This window comes from Mastigoproctus giganteus, chromosome 3 (assembly GCF_048544385.1).
Source record: "Mastigoproctus giganteus isolate SK-2022 chromosome 3, ASM4854438v1, whole genome shotgun sequence".
Taxonomy (NCBI): Eukaryota; Metazoa; Arthropoda; class Arachnida; order Uropygi; family Thelyphonidae; genus Mastigoproctus; species Mastigoproctus giganteus.
This window is the reverse complement of record NC_143577.1, coordinates 67,299,540-67,325,157: the sequence shown is the minus strand read 5'-3', so window position 1 is coordinate 67,325,157 and position 25,618 is coordinate 67,299,540. Positions and strand designations below refer to the sequence as shown.

Genomic DNA, 25,618 nt, shown 5'->3' with positions numbered 1-25,618 from the left:
CTAGTCTCCAGACACTGTAATTTGCAAAACTTAAGCCTTTCTTCATAAGAGCACCCTTTTGTTCCATTCACTAATCTTGTTGCCCTTCTCTGCACTCGTTCCAGCAGCCCTACATCCTTCTTGAAATGAGGCCTCCAGACCTGTATACAGTACTCTAGGTGTGGTCTGACCATTGCCTTATACAAGGGAATAATCACCTCCTTATCCCTGCTGGAAAAATTCCTGTATATCATTGACAATACTCCATGAGCTACTCTTGCAGCCCGTCTGCACTGCTCAGAGAACTTCATATCTGCCTGCACAACCACCCCCAAGTCCCTTTCATTCTCTACCACTGTCAGTGTAGTACCACAGAGTTTATACGTTGCTCTGGGGTTGCTGTTTCCCATGTGTAGTACTTTACATTTGTCAATGTTAAACTTCATTTGCCACCTCTCAGCCCATCTGCTCAACCTTTCCAGATCCTGTTGCAGCAGCAGCATAGTGTCAGTAGTGTCCTTGACAACCCTGCCATCCTTTGTATCATCTGCAAACTTGGACATTAAGCTTGATATACCATCATCAATATCATTTATAAATACAGAAAACAATAATGGACCCAACACTGAGCCCTGAGGGACTCTACTAATAACATTAGTCCACGATGAGCAGTGTCCATTGATTACCACTCTCTGTCTTCTCCCCCTCAACCACCCCTTTATCCCTCATGGCTACTGCTTTTGCAGTTCACGTAGACGTGCCTTTCTGCCGCTCTTGGAATAGAGAAGTTTTTTCTGATTTATTTTCTGCTTTATTAGTTTTAATTGACATATTAACTTATTTCTAGAGTAGCTTTATATTCCTATTTACGGTACTTAAAGTTAAAATAACTTAGATAGAGATTTTGTAGGTATTACTTAGTATCGGAAAGGGTATCAAATCCACGTGTTTACCGTTCATAAACGGCCGCCATTGTTACGTGAAAATTAATCAGTAAAATCTATTAATCTTGTCGAACTTCATTGGCAATTAAATTGTAATTTTAACTATACATATAACCACTTAGGTTACGGAACATAAATAATTAGTAAAAATAAATAATTAATACATAACTTGATACAGAAGTTATATAAAGGGATTTCGTAGATAACACTCGCTGAAGCGCGATACAGCATATCCGGAATTCGATAGCATTAGCTTTGTATAGTATAGTGCATAATATAATATTGTCAATTAATCAGTACATCTATTAATCTTGTTAAACTTCATTGTCAATTAAATTGTACTTTTAACTATATATATATAACGACTTAGAGTACAAACGTAACAAGTAATTAATACATACTTGATACGGAAGTTATATAAAGGGAACTCGTAGATAACACTCGATACCGAAAAATAAATATAGCGTTATAACTGTGTTAAGATACAAGTTTAAGGTTTTAATTTTGTTCTGAAATTGTAATTTTATTGACATTTAAATCGAAATCATGACTCTGACCAGAGCAGCAAAGCAAAAGGCTCAAGCTAATGGGAGTGCTGTGACTCAGGGGAGAACTGAGGGGGGGGCGGTTGCCCCCTGAATCACGGCCTTTTAAGATGCACTGTTTGCTTGATGTTTGCGGAGCAATCGGGTACGGGACATGATACTGCCATGGGGGATGTCTTTGTGTGTGCACGATGCAAGGAGTGCAAGGAAATTAGGCGACAACTCGGCGTTGTTATGGGCCTATATGAGACCTTGAAGGACAGGGTGGATGCCCTCGAAGGAAATAAATTGAGGGGCTCATCAAGCTCTCAGCTGCCCACATCAACACCAGAGCTTGGACTTGGTCATCTTGCAACACAGAGGCAGCCCCCAAGGCAGAATGCGCTGGTCCAACAGGAACTAGTAGTTGTTGGTGACTCAATTGTCAGGGAAACGGGGAACATGCTTTGTAAAAAGGATAGGTGGAACAGGACCAGGATATGTCTGCCAGGGGCAAAGGTTGATGACGTTGTAGAGCAGATATCATCTTTTAAGGGCACAAAAGGTGATATAGTTGTACACGTTGGCACTAATGATATTAAGAGTAGGAGACCAGCGGAATTACTTAACAAGTACAGGTCACTGTTGAAAAAAAGCCGTGAAGTAGGGTTGAATTTGAAAGTGTCTGCAATTCTGCCCAGACACGATAGGAGGGAGTATATGATGAGAGCCTTGTCGATCAATTCGGCCCTGGAAAGATTGTGCAAGGCTGAAGGGGTAGAATTTTTTTCAGCCTGGACTGTACTTGTTAACAGGAGAGATTGCTTCTACAGGGATGGGATACACTTAAATAGAAAGGGTGCAAGAATATTTGCTGATGCTATCGAGGCAGTGTTAGGTGGGTCGGAAAACTGCTAGCTTGGGGGGAGACAAAGACTAATGGATTAACAGTAGCCACTGGCAGAGGTGAAAGAGATTCTTGCACTGCTTCTATTGGAATGAGCAGAAGCCAGAAAAACAAGATGCAGGATATTTCAGAGACTGCTGGAAGTCATTGCGGTACAAGTAAACACATGGGTTGTGTTAGGGTAGCTAAGAATAGAAACAGGTGCATGTATACGTGCGTGTACACTAATGCTAGGAGTTTAGTAAATAAATTTGATGAATTTGAGGTATTACTCAAAACATCAAAGGCAGATATTGTTGGGATATCAGAGACGTGGTGTCACACAGATATAAGGAATGCAGAACTGGAATTTGGGGAGTACAACGTCTACAGAAAGGATAGACAGGATAGGAAGGGAGGAGGGGTTATGCTATTAGTTAAAAAACACATAAAATCCAAGGAAGTGAAGCCATTTGACATCGCTGGACAGTGCAGTGTTGAGTCAGTTTGGTGTGACATAGCATAGGTAAATCAAAATTGAGAGTAGGAGTGTGCTATAGGCCTAATGACTCTGATGAGTATAATAAGATACTGTACAGGGAAATAGAATGGGCCAGTAAATCAGAGAGTCTTATAATGGAGGATTTTAATTTCCCAGATATTGACTGGAATTTGTGGGTTGGTCACTCACACACTAGCAAGGCTTTTGTGGATTTATTGGATGATTGTTTTCTACACCAGCATGTTCGGGAGGCAACTAGAGGGAGTAATACTCTTGATCTGATTATCAGTAGTGATTCTTCATGCATTAGGAATCTGCAGATAAATGAACCACTGGGTGGCAGTGATCACAGTGTGCTGAAGTGGGATTTACTCAAGGAGGTAACTACCATCAGAGGTAAAGGGAAGGGTTTTTGCTTTCGTAAAGGCGACTATGATGGTCTGAGACAGTATTTAAATTCTATACAGTGGGACCAACTGATGATGTTACCAACAGCAAATTCAAAATGGGAAGCATTCAAGGAACTAATCTTGGAATCTACCAGGCTTTACATACCAACCAAGAAATATTGTTCAAGGTTCAGGCCTAAATGGTTGTCAGATGAACTAATGAGACATATGGCAGAGAAGAAAAATGCATAGGATACATACAAATTAATGGGTGACGTGGAAGCCTATGATAGATATAAGTTGGTCTGTAACCAAGTCACAAAGGAGATTAGGCAGGCAAAGGCAGATTATGAGAAATCCTTGGCAAAGGATGCAAAGAAAAACAGAAAAGAGTTCTTTACCTATTTAAACTCAAGAAGGAAAGGGATGAATCAGATTGGTCCACTGGATGTTGATGGTTCAACAGTTGAGGATCCAGCTCAGGTGGCTAACAATCTAAACGAGTATTTTGCATCTACATTCACACATGAGGAGTTATTCAGGAAGAGGAATGTCGTAGGTGAAGTAAACATTGGCAGTGAGCTAGATGATTTTCTAATAACTGAGAGGAAAGTGGAGGAGAAATTGTTGAGGATAAACATAAAAAAGGCACCCGGGGTGGATGGGATCTATCCAGTTATATTAAAGGAGGCAGCAAAGGAAGTAAGCAAACCCCTAGCCATAATTATGAGAGCTTCTTTGGACTCAGGGGAGGTACCCATGGACTGGAGATGTGCAAATGTAACCCCAATTCACAAAGGAGGATCAAAGGCTGACACAAGTAATTATAGACCTGTTAGTTTAACTTCGGTTCCAGGAAAATTAATGGAGGCACTGGTTAAAGAAGCACTGCAGGATCATCTGGACAAGAATTCAGTTATAGCTCAGACACAGCATGGGTTTGTTAAGGGCAGGTCTTGTCTGACCAATTTGATTGGATACTATGATGTAGTCACAAAAGAACTGGATGCAGGGAATAACTTTGATATTATATATTTGGATCTTAGAAAGGCTTTTGATACTGTTGCGCATGGAAGACTGCTGCACAAATTGGAGAAGTGTTGCATTCGAGGCAAATTGCTGCTATGGATAAAGGGATGGTTGAGTGGCAGAAGACAGAGAGTGGTAATCAATGGACACTGCTCAACGTGGACTAATGTTATTAGTGGAGTTCCTCAGGGTTCAGTGTTGGGTCCATTATTGTTTTCTGTATTTATAAATGATATTGATGATGGTGTATCAGGCTTAATGTCCAAGTTTGCAGACGATATAAAGGTTGGCAGGGTTGTTAAGGACACTACTGATACTATGCTGCTGCAACAGGATCTGGAAAGGTTGAGCAGATGGGCTGAGAGGTGGCAAATGAAGTTTAACATTGACAAATGTAAAGTACTACATATGGGAAACAGTAACCCCAGATCAACGTATCAACTCTGTGGTACTACGCTGACAGTGGTAGAGAATGAAAAGGACCTGGGGGTAATTGTGCAGGCAGATATGAAGTTCTCTGAGCAGTGCAGACGAGCTGCAAGAGTAGCTCATGGTGTCTTGTCAATGATATACAGGAATTTTTCTAGCAGGGACAGGGATGTGATTATTCCCTTGTATAAGGCATTGGTCAGGCCACACCTTGAGTACTGTATACAGGTCTGGAGGCCTCATTTCAAGAAGGATGTAGAGCTGCTGGAACGAGTACAGAGAAGGGCAACAAGATTAGTGAATGGAACAAAGGGTTGCTCTTACGAAGAAAGGCTTAAGTTTTGCAAATTACAGAGCCTGGAGACTAGGCATCGCCGAGGTGATCTGATAGAGGTGTACAAGGCTTTGAATGGCTTGAGCATGCTCAATGCCGATGGGATTCTTCCTCTTGCTCAGAATAATCACCTGAGAGGGCATAAATTCAAATTGAGGAAGGACGGATGTCGGATAGATGTGCGGAAATTCGCCTTTAGCCAGCGGGCAGTTGGTTTGTGGAATAGACTTCCATCGCTTGTTGTTGAAGTTGATAGCCTAAACAAATTTAAGGCTCAGCTGGACAGGTATTTTGAACGAATTGAGGGGTGAAATGGGAGTAGTGGTTGTTTTTTTTTTGGCTGATGCTGAATAAGCTTGCTTTCTTGCATCATATGCCTCTACTAATGCTAATGCTAATAGCAGCAATTTGCCTCCAATGTCACACTGCTCCAATTTGTGTAGCAGTCTTCCATGTGCAACAGTATCAAAAGCCTTTCTAAGATCCAAGTATATAATATCAAAGCTATTCCCTGCATCCAGTTCTTTTGTGACTGCATCATAGAATCCAATGAAATTGGTCAGGCAAGACTTCCCCTTAACAAAACCATGCTGTGTCCGAGCTATAACTGAAGTCTTGTCTAAATGATCTTGCAGTGCTTCTTTAACCAGTGCCTCCATTAATTTTCCTGGAACAGAAGTTAAGCTCACAGGTCTATAATTACTTGTGTCAGCCTTTGATCCTCCTTTGTGAATTGGGGTCACATTTGCACATTTCCAGTCTATGGGTACCTCCCCTGAGTCCAAGGAAGCTCTCATAATTATGGATAAAGGTTTGCTTACTTCCTTTGCTGCCTCCTTTAATATAACGGGATAGATCCCATCCACCCCGGGTGCCTTTCTTGTGTTTATCTTCAACAGTTTCTCCTCCACTTTACTCCCAGTTATTTCAAGATTCTGCAGCTTACTGCTAGAGTTGAATACACCTCCGGCATTCCCCTCGCTGAATAACTACTCATGTGTGAATGTCGATGCAAAATATTCATTTAGTTTGTTAGCTACCTGAGCAGGATCATCAACAGTTGACCCATCAATATCAAGTGGACCAATCTGATTCATCCCCTTCCTTCTAGAGTTTACATAAGTAAAGAACTCTTTGCTGTTTTTCTTTGCATCCCTTGCCAAGGATTTCTCGTAATCTGCCTTCGCCTGCCTAACCTCCTTTGTAACTTGGTTGCATATCAACTTGTATCTATCATCCCTTGCCAAGGATTTCTCGTAATCTGCCTTCGCCTGCCTAACCTCCTTTGTAACTTGGTTGCATATCAACTTGTATCTATCATAGGCTTCTGTGTCATGTGTTAATTTGTAAGTATCCCATGCATTTTTCTTCTCTGCCATATGCCTCATTAGTTCATCTGACATCTATTTTGGCCTAAACCTTGAACAATATTTCTTAGTTGGTATGTAAAGCCTAGTAGCTTCCAAGATATGTTCTTTGAATGCTTCCCATTATTTGCTGTTGGTAACATCATCAGTTGGTCCCACTGTATAGAATTTAAATACTGTCTCAGTCCATCGTAGTCGCCTTTACGGAAGCAATAACCCTTCCCTTTACCCCTAATGGTAGTTATCTCTTTGAGTAAATCCCACTTCAGCACACTGTGATCACTGCCACCTAGTGGTTCATTTATCTGCAGATTCTTAATGCATGAAGAATCACTGCTGATAATCAAATCAAGAGTATTACTCCCTCTAATTGGCTCCTGAACATGCTGATGTAGAAACAATCATCCAATAAATCCACAAAAGCTTTGCTAGTGTGTGAGTGACCAGCCCCCAAATTCCAGTCAGTATCTGGGAAATTAAAATCTCCCATTATAAGACTCTCTGATTTACTGGCCCACTCTATTTCCCTGTACAGTTTCTTATTATACTCATCAGAGTCATTAGGCCTATAGCACACTCCTACTCTCAATTTTGATCTCCCAATGCTTATGTGACACCAAACTGACTCAACACTGCACTGTCCAGCGATGTCGACTGGCTTCACTTCCTTGGTTTTTATGTGTTTCTTAACTAATAGCATAACCCCTCCCCCCTTCCTATCCTGTCTATCCTTTCTGTAGACGTTGTACTCCCCAAATTCCAGTTCTGCATCCCTTATATCTGTGTGACACCACGTCTCTGATATCCCAACAATATCTGCCTTTGATGTTTTGAGCAATACCTCAAATTCATCAAATTTATGTACTAAACTCCTAGCATTGGTGTACACGCAAGTATACTTGCACCTGTTTCTATTCTTAGCTACCCTAACACAACCCATGTGTTTACTTGTACCGCAATGGCTCCCAGCAGTCTCTGAAATATCATGCATCTTGTTTTTCAGGCTTCTGCTCATTCTAATAGAAGCAGTGCAAGAATCTCTTTTGCTGCATCCAAAGCGTATTTGACCAGTTCTTTGTTCACAGGACATGCCATATATGTGTGTTCCAGGGTGCTTGGAGTGGCGCAGAAGAGGCAGTAGTTTAAGGTGCGTAACCTGAAGATTTGTAGCTTGACTGGGGTAGGAAGGATGTTGTGCCACAGTCTCCACTGGATGTTATCGTCCGATTTGGTGCATTTTGTCCTGTACTGGGGTTCTACTTGAAAGTTAGATGGTGGCTTGTGGAGAGGGGTACAGGGACAGCTTGGCAAGTGGATGATGGGAAAATTGTGGCTGTTTGGTGAGACGTGATTAGTTGATAGTCTTTTTTGGAGGGTGCAGGAGACAGTGGTACTGTGCCTTCTGGTGATGTGATGACGAAGGTTGGTGTAGGTGAGGATCCGGTTACATTCCCAATCCCTTTAAATGTAGTGATGCCTGGAAGAGCTTGTACGATTGCTGATTTTAATTGTCTGTGTTGCTGCTTTGCATTTATGGTTTTAATGGGCAAGTCTTCTGATCCTTTCCATTCAAGGCTTGGTGTCAGATGGTCACCTATAGTTCTTAATATTGCCCAGTTCCAAGTAGGAAAGAAGAGAATATCATCAGTTGCAGGGTCTATTATTCTTTTATTGTAGAAGAGCGGTTCTGAAAGTATTGCAGGAAGGGATATTGCCTCAAGAGTATGGTGAAGGTTTAGCTTTTTCCAGCAGTGCAGTGCATCTTTATAGAAGGGTGGTAGTTTGAGTGGTGCTGGTGCCATATTCATTCTCAATATTGTTGAAAGAGATGGTCCTCTAGTGGCTGTTGCTAGTAGTTTATCCGTAGTGTTGGACTGTGGGTATTTCGTTTGCACTGTCTTAAGAAGAAAGGTGATCTGGAATGCTGTGATTTTGTCATCAAGAGAGAACGCTTGATGCCGTCTGATTGACCACAACCACACTCTCTCTCTCTCAGCTAAGATGTGGCACACATGCTTCTCCATTTCCCGAGTACTCTGTTGAAGCGACTCAGCAATTCTGGCCAGATCTTCTGGGAGAAAAGGATGGTATTGCCGAGGTACACACCTAGGTATTTCTGTCCCTCACTGGACCATGTACATTAGATGGAAGAGTCTGTTCTGGTTTTCCAGTTGCCAGCCGACAGGCCGCTGGTCTTACAGTGGTCGAGTTTTGCATCTGATGCATTGAGATCATGAACCTTTCGAATGTGTTCAAATTTGCTCTTGTGGCGTATTGCAGTTGTGACATCATCTATGTATGCTGAGTAGGTTATCTTTAGGTAGGGTTCTGGTAGCAGTATTTGTCAGGATTGTAGACTGGTGGCAATTTTATTAAGGAATGGTTCTATGGCAATTGTATTGCCCAGAGAGTGGGCAGCCTTATTTTATTCCTCTGGAATGCAGAAAGTGGTAGGTGAGCTGGTGGTTCAGTTTCAGGCAGAATTTGGCTTCCTTGTATAGCAGATAGATTGTTCCGATGATGCAGGGCCCACATCCGAAAGCTTTCAAGGTTTTAAAAAGGTAGCTGTGTTCAACGCTGTCGAAAGCCTTTTCCTGGTCAAGGCTAATTAGTGTTAGGAATTCACTTTGGCTGTTTTCAGTGGAGATGTGGTCACAGATCAGATGTAGATTGTCATGAATCAATCTTCCTAGGTACAGTATGTTTGTTGGTGATTGATGATATCAGGAAGAGTGGATTTTAATCTATTGGCGATGGCTTTGGAAATAATTTTCTGTCTGTATTCATTAAGGAAATTGGGCACCAGTTTTGTAGGTTGGGGCGATTCCCTTCCTTGGGGATCAGTCAAGCAACAGAAGTGGTGAACGAACCTGGTAGTCCATGAGACTAGGCGTCTTCAAGCATTCAAAAAAGTAGCACTCCAAGTTGATCCCAAAGCTTTTGGAAGAACTGACTTCTTATTCAGAAGTCAAGTCCGTCCAGACCTGGTGATTTATTTTTGGAAAGGGCTTTGCATGCTGCTGTTAGTTCTTGTAGGGTGATTGGTTTCTCCATACTGCTTTGGGCCATATGGGAGATTTTTTTAAGTCCTGAAAGGATTTCCTTGGTTGCCTTTGTAGAGGTTTCTTGGGAGCTGTAAATTTCTCTATAAAATCTTGTTATTTCAGAGAAGATTTCCTCTGGGTCTTCAGTGATGTTTTGCAGCTGAATGGCAGTGATGGTGGTTGCTTTGTTGATGTCTGCTTTCTAATGAGAAAAAGTATTTGGTCAGGGCATCACATAGATTTATGTGGGTTTATCTCGATCTCTGTAGGGTGCCTTTTGCAGAGTGTTCTAAGTAGGATTGTATGGCTTGTAGTGTTGACTGATGGGCCTCACTATCAGGTAGGAGATTTTCACACTTTGCTCAAGTTGATAGAGGTTATTACACTTTTGTTGACTTTTCTGATGGCTGTAGGTTTGTGAGAATGATTTCAGTTTACTTCTAAATCTAGGCCACCATGTGTTCATGGGCTCCAGTCTGTCTTTGGATTGGGCAAAATTGGATATCAGGTCTTGTACTTTAAAGATGTATTCCCTATCTTGAAGAAGGCTATTGTTGAAAGTCCAATGAGCACCTCCACTTTTGAAGTGATTGGGTGAGAAGGAGAGCTGTAATTTGATAAAGGAGTGATCTGAGATATAAGATGGCAAATGTGTGATGCTTCTGATCAGGGGGATTGTTTTGGGATGTAGTATCTGTCCAGTCGGGCTTGGTATGATAGTCTTCCAGATGCTGTATTTGCTGATTTCCAGGTGTAGGAGTTTTCTTCTGGGTGATGGTGTCTAAATACGTTGACCAGTTCATTGTTGTTTTTCAAGGCCTGCAGGTTGTTGATTAACGTGCGGTGCTCAATTCATTGTGCTCTGTCCATTTCTGGGTCAAGGGTGCAGTTGAAGTCACCAGCAAGAATGATGTGTTCCTGATCTATAGTAGAGAGAGAGAGAGAGAGATATCAGGAACACATTATTCTTGCAGGCTTTGTATGAAGTTGGTTATTTGAATAGCAAGTCTGGCCTGCTGTGGCATGTATATGTTAAAAAAGGTGCAGGGTTTCCTTCTGGGGTATATCCAAGAGGGTGTAAATTTTGTAGAAATCTCTGCTATCACATTGAGCTTACAGGCAGACTTATGATGAAGTCCAATACTCACTCCTGCTCCATGATGTTGTTGTGTTGGAGAATGATGGAATACATATGACCAATCTGTCCATTTCAAGAATGGACTTGTGTCTGCTTTAATATTTGTTTCTTGTAGGAAGATTAGGTCGGCATGATGTCTTTTGGACCTGGTGAAGGGCCAGCTTATTGCACAATGCAGAGGCACATCCTCTTGCATTAAGTGATAGTATGCTAACTATCATCATTATCTGCAGGAATAAAGGTAAGGGTTTTACAAGTTTTGAGGTGGTTAGCATCCCGTTTGATGGTATTGCTGTTCGAGCCCGTTAATCAAGTAGTACAGGCATTTGGATCTATTCACATCTGCCCTGGCCTTTTTTCCTTTTAGTTTAAAACGCAGGTCCTTAAGCTGTGAGATAAGCTGTGGTACGTTAGGGGTGAACTTCAGAGCTGTCACCAGCTTCTCTGGGGAGCCTTATACTTCCCATAGAAAGGAGCACAGTTTTTTCATAGTTAGAGAGCCTTAGTGTAGAGAAAATTGCTTTCCCTTTCCTTGTCCTCTGAAGTATCTGAATCATGGAAATCACGACTGTTCTCTTCTTTGGCCCCCAGAAATTCAAGTTCTTCATTCGAGTCATTGGTGGTTTCTACCTGCTTATTTATTTCCATACTTGATGGTATGATGGGCTTATTTTGGATCTGACCATTTGACTTCTGTGGTATTCTGTATTTCTTTTCATCCTTTCTGTTGTTTTGGTTAGTGGTTGGCTCTTTTCCTACCAGGGTATACATTGTCTTCGTATACTTTGGATATGGACTGCCTTGGGGGTTGACTCTGAAAAATCTTCTTGTTTCGGTTGGTGGGTCTTCTGAAAGGGGTCTGTCCTGGTCCTCTGTGATCTTTGAATTTTCTTTTTTCGACATGCTTGGTGTGAGAAGCATCTCAGAGACTGTTTGATGGTTTCTTCTGTATCCCCATTGTTTCCAACAGCTAGCTCATTTTGTGGATCGGGCCTGACCCTGGTTGGTGGCACCTGAATTCCAGTATTACTTTCAGAGGAGTTAGAGATATGTGGGCAGTTTTTCCTGATGTGGCCCTCTTCGTGGCAGAAGAAACATTGAGAGGAAATGGAGGTATAGAAGGTGTAAGTGATTGTGCTTAAATCACCATTGATGAGTTTTGGGATGTTTGCTGCATCATCGTTGGTGAAGTGCATAAGTGCTTGCCTGCGGAAGCTATATGCAAAAATTCCGGTTTCATAGTTGCTGCAGATAGTGTGTGTATTTTCCTGGTAACAGACCCGTATCTGGATAAAATTCCTCTGAGAAATTGATGAGGAATTTCAGGTGGGACATTTGATATTGTAACTTTCGTTGGTGCTAAGGCGATTGGCCCTGCTTCCAGGTGATGAAGACTGATGTCTGTTCCGTTTTGCAGGATAGTTTGCGCCCACGAGGGGAGGCTTAAGTACACCTGCACAGTTCCCGCCATACGGGAGGTGTGAGTAATATTTTTCAGTCATACTTTCTCCACGATCACTGTAAGGTACTGCTCTAAAGGAGTATTCTCCTTGTTAGTGAAGATTACTATTCCATTTTCCCGGGAAGTAATAGTGGTTGCTTCATTTGTTGGAGCGTTGTTTGATCGCATATGTGCTATTGTGGATCACGAGAGAGGGGTTTTCACTGGCGACAAGCATAATCCATTAGATACAGCATTAGCATAAGTATTAACAGTTACTGACCTTTTGAACCTTGAGGTATTCACCTGTTGTCACAGGGTGTGGCTTCCAGTGTCAGGGTCACTGCTGGCAGTAGCTGTAGGTTCCATTGCTGTGGTTGTTTCACCTTCGCTGGCCACAGCTGGGGGCAATTGATGGGGGGGGTGGAGGTGAAAAAATAGATATATAGAGAGAGAGAGAGAGAGAGAGAGAGAGAGAGAGAGAGAGAGAGAGAGAGAGGTCTGTAACTACTTCTTCTATTGTTTAACTCTTCTTAATTTATTTTTAAACAAAACTGTTATTTTTAATTATAGAAAATGAATTTGGAGAAGGAAGTAGAAAAGCTCACAGTGCAAAAGGAAAATTTTGTAAAGGCTATGGAAGAATTGCAGAGACAACTGGAAAGTGTTAGTAGTTTATTTTTGAAAACATAATTTTATTAAAATTTTTGTTGTTGGTCATTGATTTCCTGATGTCATAGAAAATAGTTTTTTTTTTTTTCGTCTATATATGATAATTTGCTCCTTAATCCCTCTGCTGGAATGCTCTTTGAACTCTGAATAACTCAAAAGACTAAACAAACTTTTTACTCAATTCCTTTTGCAATAGGTTATATTTAGCTGTAAAATTGAGAAAAAAAAAAATTGCAAAAGTTTTTTAACTGATTTTCAAATCCCAAGAATCGATTTAGCTTCTGACTTCAAAGTAAATGGCAAAGTTAGTTGCCATTTACTTTGAAGAGAAGATAATCTTAGCTTTTGTCATCACAATCAACAAATCTCAGGTCTGACTTTCATAGACAACTTTATGCAGCAGTTTACAGGTACAGATAATTTTTGTGCAGTAATTGTAATTTTTTTTAAAGGACAATATAATCATATATGTAAAAAATTATCAAATTGCATTTTTACCCAAGTCCATTCTACTGACACCGTACCTAGCAGTAAAGTACCTAGTACCTAGCTGAGGGAAAGATTTTTGTAATTACTTTTTTACTGAAACAGCTTTGGCAAAATATTTACCTCAGTATTGTAGTATACAGTAAACCCTTGATATTTACAGATATACTATTTGGTTTTGATTATCAGTTATGTACAAACTGTTTATTTTCTAATAGTTTCTCTGCAAACCCATATTTGTGCTGCAGTGGTGTAGATAAGACAATGATCCACTGGTTGGATTTAAGTCATATCATACCTGCCATTTGTAAGAATTCTCAACCAGATGGAGGGTAGTTCTATGTCAGTAAGCATGTGTTAGAAAAAAAAGTACAATTCGGACTATATAACAAAGATAAAGTAATCTAGATAAAATCAAACCATTGATTTGGAGTGCATGTTGCGTAGCGCAATGAAAACCTGAAAGGCATGCCATCAGAAGAAGAACTGTGGAGGATTGTGAACTTAGCACATGATATGGAAGGAGGAAAAGCTTTCGATGATCATTAAGAAACTGAAATGAAAGCAGTGAGGAAGAAGAGTGATGGGATCCAAAAGCCTCAGCTGTCACTGAAAGCACAGGTAGAAATTTTGGAGATGTCAAAGGCTTTGCTTATATAAAATGAATTTGGAGAAGGAAGTTGAAAAGCTCACAGTGCAAAAGGAAAATTTAGTAAAAGCTATGGAAGAATTGCAGAGGCAACCGGAAAGTGTTAGTAGTTTATTTTTGAAAACAGTAATTTTATTAAAATTTGACTATTGCCTCTGTATAAGCCAATGGTCAGGCCGCATCTTGAGTACTGCGTATAGGTCTGGAGGCCTCATTTTAGGAAGGATTTGCTTGAGCATGTACAGAGAAGGGCAACAAGATTGATGAGGGAATGAAGGGATCCTCTTACCAAGAGAGGCTTAAGTTCTGCAAATTGCAGTGGCTGGAGACTAGGCACCTGTGCGGTGATCTGATTGAGGTGTATAAGGCCTTGAATGGGTTGAGCACGCTGAATTCTGATAGGATCCTTCCACTTGTTCAGATTTACGAACCTAAGGGGCCATAAATTCAAATTAAGAAAAGACAGATGTAGAATAGATGTGCAGCAATTTGCCTTTAGCCAGCGGGTGGTTAATTGCTGGAACAGACTTCCATCTGTCGTTGTGGAAGTTAATAGGTTAAATAAATTTAAGGAGGAACTGGACAGGCATTTGGAGGGAATGGTGTGATTTTTTTTTTTTTTTTTTTTGGCTGATGCTGCATAAGCTCATATACTTGCTTTCTTTCATCACATGCCACTACTACTACTACTACTACTCTGTTGCTTATACTGACAACGTGTTTGAAATGGTCCAGGGAAGCAATCATAGAAGCAAGCTACTAAGCTTTTATACCATTTTTACCTTAATAATGGCTGCTAAAAGATCCATTTATAATACAACGTCCAAGGACATCAGGACTCAGATGGAAATTCCTGTGGCATTTTTGTTGCGAGTCACAAGTTCATCATTTGTATAGCCTGTAGAATGAATTCTAAGGTTGGTCTAGTAGACAAACCTAGCTCAACTGATGATTCTTTTCTTTGCACCCAATGTAAGGAGTGTACTGATCTCAAATTAGAACTTGGTGCATTGTGAGAGGAATTTGAGCGATTGCAGAAACAGGTGCTTGCTCTAGAAACAAATGTAACTGGGAATTTGTCAGGGACTCAAGTATCTCATGACCTGTTAAGTAATGCACCTCCAATTCAGGTCCCTGATAAGAATAGTCAAGAGCATACCACTCTGTTTGAAGGTGATCCAGTTTTATTGGGAGACTATCGTCAGGGAAACAGTGAACATTTTTTTTGTAATAAAGATCACACTCTGGTTGTGATCCACCTAAAGATAGATGGATCACAACCAGAGTGTGCTTGCAGGACCAAAAGATTATCAGATTTTATAGAAGATAAAGGGAGCATTGTTATTCATGTGGGGACTACATGAAGATAGGAAAGATAGAAGAAGTGGTGTTATCATGTCATGTTCCTTATAAAAAGCAGCCTGAGTGCAAAAAGAGCTTTTGCTGAGTCTGAAGTTACATATGCAAGCATAGAATCCATGTGGTGTGAGTTATTGGATACAAAGGTATAACGAGAGTGGGAGTAAACTACAGACCAGAAGATTGTGAAAAGTACGATGACAGTTCCTACATGCAGATGTATGTGGCCACCAATGCCACACTGCTCCAATTTGTGCATCAGTCTTCCATGTGCAACAGTATCAAAAGCCTTTCTAAGTTCCAAATATGATATCAAAGTTATTCCCTGCATCCAATTCTTTTGTGACTACATCATAGTATCCAATCAAATTGGTCAGGCAAGACGTTCCCTTAACAAAGCCATTCTGTGTCTGAGCTATAACTGAATACTTGTCAAGATGATCCTGCAGTGCTTCTTTAACCAGTGCTTCCATTAATTTTCCTGGAACAGAACTCACAGGTCTAAAATTACTTGTGTCAGTCTTTGATCCTCCTTTGTGAATTGGGGTTACATTTCCACATTTCTCCAGTTACATTTCTCCAGTCTGTGGGTACCTCCCATGAGTCCAAGGAAGCTCTCATAATTATGGCTAACGGATTGCTTACTTCCTTTGCTGCCTCCTTTAATATAACTGGATAGATCCCATCCACCCCAGGTGCCTTTCTTGTATTTATCTTCAACAATTTCTCCTCCACTTTACTCTCAATTATTACAAGATCATCTAGCTCACTGCCAGTGTTTACTTCATCTATGGCATTCCCCTTCCTGAATAACTCCTCATGTGTGAATGTAGATGCAAAATATTGATTTAGTTTGTTAGCTAACTGAGCAGCATCATGAACAGTTGAACCATCAATATCAAGTGGACCAATCTGATTCATCCCCTTCTAGAGTTTACATAAGTAAAGAACTCCTTGCTGTTTTTCTTTGCATTCCTTGCCAAAGATTTCTCGTAATCTGACTTCGCCTGCCTAACCACCTTTGTAACTTGGTTACAGATCAACTTATATCTATCATAGGCTTCTGTGTCACATGTTAATTTATATGTACCCCATGCATTTTTCTTCTCTGCCATATGCCTCATTAGTTCATCCGACATCCATTTAAGCCTGAACCTTGAACAATATTTCTTAGTTGGCATGAAAAGCCTAGTAACTTCCAAGATAAGTTCTTTGAATGCTTCCTATTTTGAGTTTGCAGTTGGCAACATCATCAGTTGGTCCCACTGTATAGAATTTAAATACTGTGTCAGACCATTGGAGTCGCCTTTACGAAAGCAATAATCCTTCCCTTTATCCCTGATGGTAGTTACCTCCTTGAGTAAATCCCACTTCAGCACACTGTGATCACTGCCATCTAGTGGTTCCTGTATCTGCAGATTTTTAATGCATGAAGAATCACTACTAATAATCAAATCAAGAGTATTGCTCACTCTAGTTGCCTCCCGGACATGCATATTTAAAAAACAATCATCCAATAAATCCACAAAAGCCTTGCTAGTGTGTGAATGACCAAACCACAAATTCCAGTCAATATCTGGGAAATTAAAATCCCCCATTATAAGACTCTCTGATTTACTGGCCCACTCTATTTCCCTGTACAGTTTCTTATTATACTCATCAGAGTCATTAGGCCTATAGCACACTCCTACTCACAATTTTGATCTCCCAGTGCTTATGCCACACCAAACTGACTCGACACTGCACTGTCCAGCAATGTCGACTGGCTTCACTTCCTTGGATTTTATGTGTTTCTTAACTAATAGCATAACCTCTCCTCCGTTCCTATCCTGTCTATCCTTTCTGTACATACTGTACTCCCCAAATTCCAGTTCTGCATTCCTTATATCTGTGTGACACCACGTCTCTGATATCCCAACAATATCCGCCTTTGATGCTTTGAGCAATACCTCAAATTTATCAAATTTATTTACCAAACTCCTAGCATTGGTGTACACGCAAGTATACATGCACTTGTTCTTTTTCTTAGCTACCCTAACACAACCCATGTGTTTACTTGTACCCCAATGACTCCCAGCAGTCTGTCAAATATCCTGCATCTTATTTTGCAGGCTGCTGCTCATTCCAAGCAGTGCAAGAATCACTTTCACCTCTGCCAGTGGCTACTGTTAATCTACTAGTCCTTGTATCCCCCCAATCTAGCATTTTCCGACCCACCTAACACTGCCTCGATAGCATCAGCAAACCTTCTTGCACCCTTTCTATTAAAGTGTATCCCATCCCTGTAGAAGCAGTCTCTCCTGTTAAGAAGTACAGACCAGGCTGAAAAATATTCTACCCCTTGAGCTTTGCACAATCTTTCCAGGCCAAATTGATCGACAGGGCTCTCATCATATACTCCCTCCTATCATGTCCCGGCAGAATTGCAGACACTTTCAAATTCAACCCTAATTCATGGCTTTTTTTCATCGGTGACCTGTACTTGTTAAGTAATTCTGCCGATCTCCTACTCTTAATATAATTAGTGCCAATGTGTACAACTATATCACCTTTTGTGCCCTTAAAAGATGATATCCGCTCTACGTCATCAACCTTTGCCCCTGGCAGACATATCCCGGTCCTGTTCCACCTGTTCTTTTAAAAAGCATGTTTCCCGTTTCCCTGACAATAGAGTCACCAACAACTACTAGTTCCTTTGGGACCAGCGCATTCTGCCTTGGGGGCTGCCGCTGTGTTGCGTGATGCCCAAGTGCAAGCTCTGGCATTGGTGTGGGCAGCTGAGAGCTTGATGGGCCCCCTCACCTTTAATCCTTCGAGGGCATCCATCCTGTCCTTCAAGCTCTCATATAGGCCAATACTGAGGTATTGGCCTATATGATAATACTGAGTGTAAGGAAATCAGGCGACAACGCTGAGTTGTCGCCTGATTTCCTTACATTCCTTGCATCGTGCACATACAAAGACATCCCCCATGGCACTATCATGTCCCATACCTGATTGCTCCACAAACATCAAGGAAATAGTGCATTTTAAAAGGCTGTGATTCAGAGGGCAACTCCCCCCCACTCAGTTCTCCCCTGAGCCACAGCACTTCCATTAGCCTGAGCCTTTTGCTTTGCTGCTCTGGTCTGAGTCATGATTTCGATTTAATTTCAATAAAATTTCAATTTCAGTACAAAATCCTGTAAAATTCAGTAAATTCCTGTATATCATTGATAAGACACAATGAGCTACTCTTGCCGACCGTCTGCACTGCTCAGAGAACTTCATATCTGCCTGCACAATTACCCCCAGGTCCTTTTCATTTTCTATCACTGTCAGTGTAGTACCCCAGAGTTGGTACGCTGCTCTGGGGTTTGCTGTTTCTCCCTATGTAGTACTTTACATTTGTCAATGTTAAACTTCATTTGCCACCTCTCAGCCCATCTGCTCAACCTTTCCAGATCCTGTTGCAGCAGCATAGCGTCAGTAGTGCCCTTACCAACCCTGGCAACCTTTGTATCGTCTGCAAACTTGGACATTTAACTTGTTATACCATCATCAATATTATTTATAAATACAGAAAACAATAATGGACCCAACACTGAACCCTGAGGGACTCCACTAATAACATTAGTCCAAGATGAGCAGTGTCTATTGATTACCACTCTCTGCCTTCTCCCCCTCAACCACCCCTTTATCTATAGCAGCAATTTGCCTCCAATGCCACACTGCCCCAATTTGTGGAGCAGTTTTCCATGTGCAACAATATCAAAAGCCTTTCTACGATCCAAGTATATAATATCAAAGTTATTCCTTGCATCCATTTCTTTTGTAACTGCATCATAGTATCTAATCAAATTGGTCAGGCAAGACTTCCCCTTAACAAAACCATGCTGTGTCCGAGCTATAACTGATGAATTGTCTAGATCAGGGGTGGGCAACGTTTTTCGTCAGCGGGCTGAATGAAATTTTCGTATCACGACGCGGGCCGGAATAGATTGAACTAGTTAATAAAAAAAATCAGAACCTAAAAAATGTTATATTACTTGAATTACCAAATTATTAATGTATTTTTAAAAAAATATATCTGAATGTCCAATTATCATTGAAAATGCGGCATTCGGCATCAATTTTTCTTTTTTTTTTAATTAGCTCATTTTATGGGCTATAAATTATATTAAATTAAAAATTGTAATAATTAGAAAAGGCATAAAACATAAAATATCTCGCACCAATATTATTTTTTTTCAATAAGAACTCAAACCCAAAGGAACTTTGTTCGATCGATGCTACAATAATAATTAGGAAATAACTCTAAATAATTGATGCTGCGTAGAATCACTTGGTTACTGTTGTACTGGCCACGATTCCCGATTGAACCGAATTAAGCCGAACGTTTACGGCGAGTGTAGTCAGGTATGGATTTTCTATATTTATGCATTTACCGAGGGGGCCGGATTCAACATCGTCGCGGGCCGGCTGTTGCCTGCCCCTGGTCTAGATGATCCTGCAGTGCTTCTTTAACCAGTGCTCCATTAATTTTCCTGGAACAGAAGTTAAACTCACAGGTCTATAATTACTTGTGTCAGCCTTTTATGCTCCTTTGTGAATTGGGGTCACATTTGCACATCTCCAGTCTATGGGTACCTCCCCTTAGTCCAAGGAAGCTCTCATAATTATGGCTAAGGGTTTGCTTACTTCCTTTGCTGCCTCCTTTAATATAACTGGATAGATCCCATCCACCCCAGGTGCCTTTCTTGTGTTTATCTTCAACAGTTTCTCCTCCACTTTACTCCCAGTTATTTCAAGATTCTGTAGCTTACTGCTAGAGTTGAATACACCTCTGGCATTCCCCTCGCTGAATAACTCCTCATGTGTGAATGTCAATGCAAAATATTCATTTAGTTTGTTGGCTACCTGAGCAGGATCATCAACACTTGACCCATCAATATCAAGTGGACCAATCTGATTCATCCCCTTCCTTCTAGAGTTTACATAAGTAAACAACTCTTTGCTGTTTTTCTTTGCATCCCTTGCCAAGGATTTCTCGTAATCTGCCTTCGCCTGCCTAACCTCCTTTGTAACTTGGTTGCATATCAACTTGTATCTATCATAGGCTTCTGTGTCATGTGTTAATTTGCATGTATCCCATGCATTTTTCTTCTCTGCCATATGCCTCATTAGTTCATCTGACATCCATTTTGGCCTAAACCTTGAACAATATTTCTTAGTTGGTATGTAAAGCCTAGTAGCTTCCAATATAAGTTCTTTGAATGCTTCCCATTTTGAATTTGCTGTTGGTAACATCATCAGTTGGTCCCACTGTATAGAATTTAAATACTGTCTCAGTCCATCGTAGTCGCCTTTACGGAAGCAATAACCCTTCCCTTTACCCCTAATGGTAGTTACCTCTTTGAGTAAATCCCACTTCAGCACACTGTGATCACTGCCACCTAGTGGTTCATTTATCTGCAGATTCTTAATGCATGAAGAATCACTGCTGATAATCAAATCAAGAGTATTACTCCCTCTAGTTGCCTCCCGAACATGCTGATGTAGAAAACAATCATCCAATAAATCCACAAAAGCCCTGCTAGTGTGTGAGTAACCAGCCCCCAAATTCCAGTCATTATCTGGGAAATTAAAATCTCCCATTATAAGACACTCTGATTTACTGGCCCACTCTATTTCCCTGTACAGTTCCTTATTATACTCATCAGAGTCATTAGGCCTATAGCACACTCCTACTCTCAATTTTGATCTCCCAATGTTTATGTCAAACCAAACTGACTTGACACTGCACTGTCCAGCGATGTCGACTGGCTTCACTTCCTTGGATTTTATGTCTTTCTTAACTAATAGCATAACCTCTCCTCCATTCCTATCCTGTCTATCCTTTCTGTAGATGTTGTACTCCCCAAATTCCAGTTCTGCATTCCTTATATCTGTGTGACACCATGTCTCTGATATCCCAACAATATCCGCCTTTGATGCTTTGAGCAATACCTCAAATTCATCAAATTTATTTACTAAACTCCTTGCATTGGTGTACATGCAAATATACATGCACCTGTTCTTTTTCTTAGCTACCCTAACACAACCCATGTGTTTACTTGTACCGCAATGACTCCCAGCAGTCTCTGAAATATCCTACGTATTGTTTTCCAGGCTTCTGCTCATTCCAATAGAGGCAGTGCAAGAATCACCTTCATCTCTGCCAGTGGCTACTGTTAATCTATTAGCTCCTTATCCCCCCAATCTAGCAGTTTTCCGACCTACCTAACACTGCTTCTATAGCATCAGCAAACATTCTTGCACCCTTTCTATTTAAGTGTATCCCATCCCTGTAGAAGCAGTCCCTTCTGTTAACAAGTACAGACCAGGCTGAAAAAAATTCTACCCCTTGAGTCTTGCACAGTCTTTCCAGGGCTGAATTGATTGACAAGGCTCTCATCATATACTCCCTCCTATTGTTTCTGTCCAGAATTGCAGACGCTTTCAAATTCAACCCTAATTCCTGGCTTTTTTTTCAATAGTGACCTGTACTTGTTAAGTAATTCTGCCGATCTCCTACTCTTAATATCATTAGTGCCAATGTGTACAACTATATCACCTGTTGTGCCCTTAAAAGATGATATCCGCTGTACAAAGTCATCAACCTTTGCCCCTGGTCCTGTTCCACCTATCCTTTTTACAAAGCATGCTCCCCGTTTCCCTGACAGTAGAGTCACCAACAACTACTAGTTCCTTTGGGACCAGCGCATTCTGCCTTGGGGGTTGCCGCTGTGTTGTGTGATTACGAAGTTCAAGCACTGGTGTTAATGTGGGCAGCTGAGAGCTTCATGGGAGCTCACTTTAGAACCTTCAAGGGCATCCACCCTGTCCTTCAAGCTCTCATATAGGCCTATAACAGTGCTGAGTTGTCGCCTGATTTCATTACACTCCTTGCATTGCGCACACAAAGACATCCCCCATGGCAATATCATGTCCCGTACCCAATTGCAAACGTCATGCAAGCAGTGCATTTTAAAAGGCTGTGATTCAGAGGGCAACTGCCTCCCCTCCCCCCCTCAGTTCTCCTCTGAGCCACAGCACTCCCATTAGCTTGACCTTTTTGCTTTGCTGCTCTGCTCTGGTCTGAGTCATGATTTTGATTTAATTTCAATAAAATTTAAATTTCAGTACAAAATTATAACCCTAAACTTGTATCCCAACACAGTTATAATGCTATATATATTTTTTTTAGTATCAAATATTATCTACGATTCTGTTTATATAACTTCCCTGTCAAGTTATGTATTAATTAATTATATTACGTTTTTAATCTAAGTCGTTATATGTATTTAGTTAAGAGTACAATTTAATTTAATTGACAACGAAGTTTAATGAAATTAATAGATTTTGCTGATTAATTGACAATATTATATTATATACTATACTATACTAACACTATCTGGTTCGGGATATAACGTTGTATCGTATAACAATGGCGCAAGTTATGAACGATAAATCTACGGACACTTAAGTGTTAATTAACTTCCAAACATCACTGTCTCAGTTCAGAAGAAACTAACGATCCTGACTAAGTCTATAAGCTACTTATAGAAAATAATTTGATGTATCAATTGATCAGTAAAGCGGCTAAATATGGCTAAAAAACTTGTCGTTCAGCAGAGCTGCAACTTGTAACACGTGGATTCCCTTACCAATACTTTTATGCAATTACAAGGCCGAGTAAAGAATAACTACATGAGATTAATCAGAAAATCACAACAGGCGCCTCCATAGCCAGGTGGGAAGGAGCAGCAGTGTGTAGCACACGCTTCTTGAATAGACTGGGGTTCGAGCCTGTCACCACCAAATACGGAGGATGCAGAAAGGTCAGGAATAACCACCGCATATTCCCAGAGCAATATGGCCTTAGTTGCTAATGCTCCTAAAAACCAAATAATAAACAAACATCAGAAAATCACAAAATAATGCTATACTACTAAATTTAAATCTAAAGTTTTAGAAAAACAATAATTTCAAATCAATAAATAAGAAAATCCACTTAGCGGCTTTGAACACGTCTGGCTCCCACTAGCCTAGCTTGTTCTTTGAATGCTTCCCATCTTGAATTTGCTGTTGGTAACATCTTTAGCATCTTTGGAGGCCACTGTGTGTGAATAATTGCTTCTGTACTTGCAACACTTAATGCACACTCTCAGTGCTGTGTTACTCACTGTAATATTTTGTTTTTTTCTTATGACTTGCATTACCATTATCTTTCTTTGTTTCTGCACTCACTGGCCTTTAAAAAAATTTAAATATCTGTTTCAAAACTTTTCAGTAAGAGTTATCTAAATGGCTTTCATTATTTTTGAAAAATTTTCTGTAGCTTCCCAAAGCAGCATGTTTGCAGCTTTGGGAAGCTACAGAAAATTTTTCTAAAATAATGAAAGCCAATTAGATAACTCTTACTGAAAAGTTTTGAAACAGATATTTAAAGTTGTTTGCTGTCCTGCCTACCACACACATGAGGGTATTCTCACCCTGCCCAATTTACAGAGAATCTTATATAAAAGGTGGTGTTTGAGATATTATCTCATCCTCTGTATTCATTAGATTTAGCTCCATGAGATTATCACCATTTTTTTGGGAAAAATAGATGCCCTAAGAGGATGTCACTTCTTGTCAGATGAAGAAGTCATGATAGCAAAGCAAATATGGCTTCAATATCATCCACAAAACTTAATTTTTTGAAGAATCCAAGTATTAGTATATCCTTAGAGGAAGTTTAATGTAATCAGGACTACATTGAAGATTAACAAGCATAGTCACTTGTTTGCGAAATGCAACTTTTATTTAACTTCTGTTGTGTTCATTTGAATAAACTTTATATTAGCAGCAGTATTATGAACTTCTCGAAATTTCACCGTGAAAGAATTTCCCAATGAAATTCTTTGTGTAGTCATCCATTTAAAAAAAATTATATATACAGTAAAAGTACAAAAATCTGGACTGCTCTGGGACTGGGTTGATCTGGATTTCTGGATTCTCAGGCAGTATTTTTAAAATTCAAATTTAAGATGGAATGAAGAAGAGATGACAAGGTAAATTTTTACAGTTTATTCATTAGCAAATAAAGCATGCTTTCATTTATCAAAACGAGCAGTTTTAAAGAAAAATAAAGTCAACACCTGACAAAGATGTAAACATAAATATTTTCACCACAAAAAAAAAGAACGTGTAATGCTTGAAATCGTGTTTAAAAATGAACAATGTAAAAGAAAAATACAGTATATAAATGAAAGCAGAAGATGCATATTTTATATAAATTAATTTTTTGTTTTTAGTTTATTGACGAATCATTTTCTTATAAAATACAAAGTTTGAAAAACAAACTTTTTTGAAAGCTTGAAAAACAAACAAATATTTATTCATTCTTTTCCGCAATTTCTGTTGCGTCTGTTGCGCTGCTTATGGATGGAACACTTGCAGCTTCTACTCTGCCTGCTGCACTGCTTGACACGTCTATTACTTTCTTTAAATAATTACTTAACTCTTCTATTACTTTCGTATATCATATTGTTTATGACTTTGTAATTTCTTTGTGATAAAATTATTATTCACCATGTGCGCATGCGTGACGTCTTGAAGACTGAAGCTATGGTTCTATTCCATAAATTTAATAACTGTTTCAATGGACTTTTCTGCAGTAACCCAAGATATCTTTTCTTCTTCAACTTTGTTGTTTTCTTCACCAGATTCTTCTGAATAATTCTCTTCTATCTTATAATGTTATAATTCTTTGAATAATTTTCGATCAGTGAAAATTACTGCAACTTCAACATCTTCAATGCATATCCACTCTTCTATGTCATCAGCATTAAGTTTGTGTAGAGGATTGTCTTCCATACATAATTTAACAGTTTCCATCAGTTCTTTCACTTCAGATGCCTTCAGTTTTATGTGAAATCCTTCAAAATCTTCAATTCGATCAGATTGTAGATCTGCAAACATCACGTCCGGCCATAACTTTTGCCATGCTCTTAAAAGAGTTACAGGCTTGACTTCATTCCATGCATTCGCTAGTGAAAATGTTGCATCTTTGATTTTATAACTGCGTTGAAATTCTGAAGGGTCGACATTCTTATGTATCATTTTCATCATAAAATCATTTTTATAGTAACATTTAAAGTTCCTAATGACTCCTTGATCCATGGTTTGAATTAATGTGTTACGTTTGGTGGCAAGTAACATGCAAAAATATTCTTGCAATCAGACACTAATTTTGATTCATGTGGGTGGGCCCTACAGTTGTTGAGAAGTAGCAGGCACTTTGTATTTTCAGGCTTTCCCAATTTTCTCAAGTTCTGGCGAACTGATGTAACAAAATCATGAACAAACCTTTGTCCATCCAAGCATTCTTTTGGGCTTTGTAGGCCACAGGTAAGTGCTCAATTCCTTTAAAGGCCTGTG

At 40.0% G+C, this 25,618-nt stretch overlaps 1 protein-coding gene across 1 annotated transcript in view; it reads left to right on the top strand.

Moving 5' to 3' along the window:
• The window catches only part of LOC150088059 (centrosomal protein of 135 kDa-like), a 507,662-nt gene that overhangs the window by 244,809 nt on the left and 237,235 nt on the right, over window positions 1–25,618 (top strand). The window contains exon 11 of the mRNA XM_090369998.1: window positions 12,580–12,672. Within this exon, the coding sequence (XP_090226124.1) occupies window positions 12,580–12,672 (93 nt within the window). The remainder of the gene's footprint in view (window positions 1–12,579; window positions 12,673–25,618) is intronic.